The 2,364-nt window shown below is 64.8% G+C and overlaps 1 protein-coding gene across 1 annotated transcript; it reads left to right on the plus strand.

Moving 5' to 3' along the window:
* Positions 1 to 1,902: 1,902 nt before the first annotated feature.
* On the plus strand, positions 1,903 to 2,337 carry EMIHUDRAFT_229092 (hypothetical protein; the record flags this gene model as incomplete). Its single annotated transcript, XM_005786352.1, has 2 exons — positions 1,903 to 2,009; positions 2,157 to 2,337. Coding segments are annotated over 2 exons (288 nt in total), but the record flags the coding sequence as incomplete, so codon positions are not given.
* Positions 2,338 to 2,364: the final 27 nt, after the last annotated feature.

Genomic DNA, 2,364 nt, shown 5'->3' on the forward strand with positions numbered 1-2,364 from the left:
AGGTCGGCGAGGATCTCCTCCTTCTCGCCCTCAAACTCATACTCGTCCATCACGCCCGAGCCACGGAGAACCTCCGGGCCCTTGAAGGCGAGTGCCGTCACGTCAAAGTTGATCACCGACTTGAACTTGTTGTAGTAGATGACGTAGCTGGGAGGCGGGGGTGGGGAAGAGCTGGCAACGCGCTGGGGTAAGCGGGACTGCCAGGCGGAGAGGCAGGGAGGGGAGGGAGGGGGGGGGGATATGCCAGCGGCGTGCCATGCACACCTGTCGGCTGACGAGGCAAGCATCTGTTCTGCTAGGAACGAGGCGAGCGAGAAGGTGACCTTGCCGCCGTAGGCCTCGTCGTAGGTTGTTTTGAAAAACTTGCTGTGCGTGCGCGTCATCGCATCTCGCCCCTTGCTGCCGAGCATGAGCACCTGCACCACAAAAGCGGCGGAGATCGAGAGTGGCCGCCTCTGGTCTGGGTGGTCAGCTGCGGTAGGATGCGGGCTCCAGTGTGCGCCGCCGCTGCAGCAGGGTGGCAACGCACCTCAGGCGACTCAACGCCCTTCCCCACGTACGCTTCCATCCCGAGCTTGACCTCCTTTGCCATCTTTGAGTTGACGCCGCCGCAGAGGCCCTTGTCAGATGAGATGGCCAGGGCCAGCACCGTGGAGGGCGTCTCGTCCTCCTCCTTGACGCCGATGTGGGGCATCATCAGGCTCTGCACTGACGCTGCGAACGGCCGCGCCTTCGCCATGTCGGTCTCAGCCTTCTTGAGCTTGGAGGCTGCCACCATCTTCATCGCCTTGGTGATCTTGGAGGTGGAGGTGACCGACTTGAGGCGCTTACCAAGGTCCTTGACCGACGGCATGGCTCTGGTGGCGGGAACAGGGTGGGCAGCGTTGGTACTCAGTGACACAGCGCTGCGCAGCTGCGGGGTCCAGTCTGCAGTTGCTGCGCATTGTGCGCACAGATCGTGCGCGCTCGGGGGGGAGGGGAGGAGTGCGAGGGGCAGACGAGATGGCGCAAGGCGGAGAACGGAGGATGCAGGAGGGCCTGGGGGGCTGTGAGGGACTCGGGCTGACGGAGTGCGCGCCTAGAGCGCGCGCACACGCGCGCTCAGTGCCCTGCGGCTGAAACTCTACGCCTCGGCGTCGGTCGGCGTCCAGGTGTGAAGGGACAACTACAAGTGAGTCTATCGGTAAGCGCGGGTTAGCGCGGGTTAGTGCTCACTAACCCGGCACGGGTCAGCACGGGTCAGAATGGGTTACCATAACCCGGCACTAACCCGGCACTAACCCGGCACTAAGTTGGCACTAACCCAGCACTAACCCATGCGGCTGGGGGGCATACGTCAGCATGGGTTATGGTAACCCGAGACTAACCCGGCGCTAACCCGGGTTAGTCTCTCCCTCGGACGGCTTGGCTGCAGCTGCCCCTTGGTGCTCTCCGCGGCAACGCCGTTATCGGTAAGTTGAGCGTGTAAGGAGTGAGTCTATCGCGTATCGGTAAGCGCGGGTTAGCGCGGGTTCCACACGGGTTAATCCACACTAACCCAGCACGGGTCAGCACGGGTTAGAACGGGTTACCATAACCCGACGCTTACCCGGCACTAACCCGGCACTAACCCGGCACTAACCCGGCACTAACCCGGCACTAACCCGGCACTAACCCGAGACTAACCCGGCGCTAACCCGCGCTGCTCGGGGGCATACGTTAGGATGGGTTAGTGCCGGGTTAGCGCCGGGTTAGCGCCGGGTTAGCGTCGGGTTATGGTAACCCGTTCTAACCCGTGCTGACCCGTGCTGGGTTAGTGTGGCTTAACCCGTGTGGAACCCGCGCTAACCCGCGCTTACCGATAGACTCACTGAGAGTAGGTTCCTACGCGCGCGACCGGAGTTTTTTCCAGGGCACCCCAACATGCTCACTCGCAGGCTCTCCACCGCGAGCCTGGCGTGCCGAGCCCGCGTGCAACTCTCCTCGCGGTCTGGCCTCAGCACGCTCCGCCTCGGCCTGTCGCCTCCTCGGTCCGGCCTCAGCACCGTCGTCGCACCACCGCCTCCGCCGCCTCCCGCCGCGGCGGCGCCGCCCGAGGAGGAGGACGCCCGCCCTTTCGTCGTGCGCTGGTGGAAGTCGATCCTGTTCTGGTCGTTCGTGGCTTCGTGGGCCTACAGTCTCATCCAGCAGAACAGATCCCGCCGCGGGCTCGACGAGGAGGAGGAGCGCGTGCGCGCCTGCGCCCCGGTCAACGCTGACGAGATCCTCGAGCTGCGCGCGCTCAACGACGTCTCGAGCGACACGCTCGCGACGCTCGCAGACGTGGCGGGCGCGGGCGCCCGTCACGACGGCGCAACGGTGCCCCAGGTCCTCGCCGCGCTCGCG

The sequence above is a fragment of the Emiliania huxleyi genome, assembly GCF_000372725.1.
Source record: "Emiliania huxleyi CCMP1516 chromosome Unknown EMIHUscaffold_152, whole genome shotgun sequence".
Lineage (NCBI taxonomy): Eukaryota > Haptophyta > Isochrysidales > Noelaerhabdaceae > Emiliania > Emiliania huxleyi.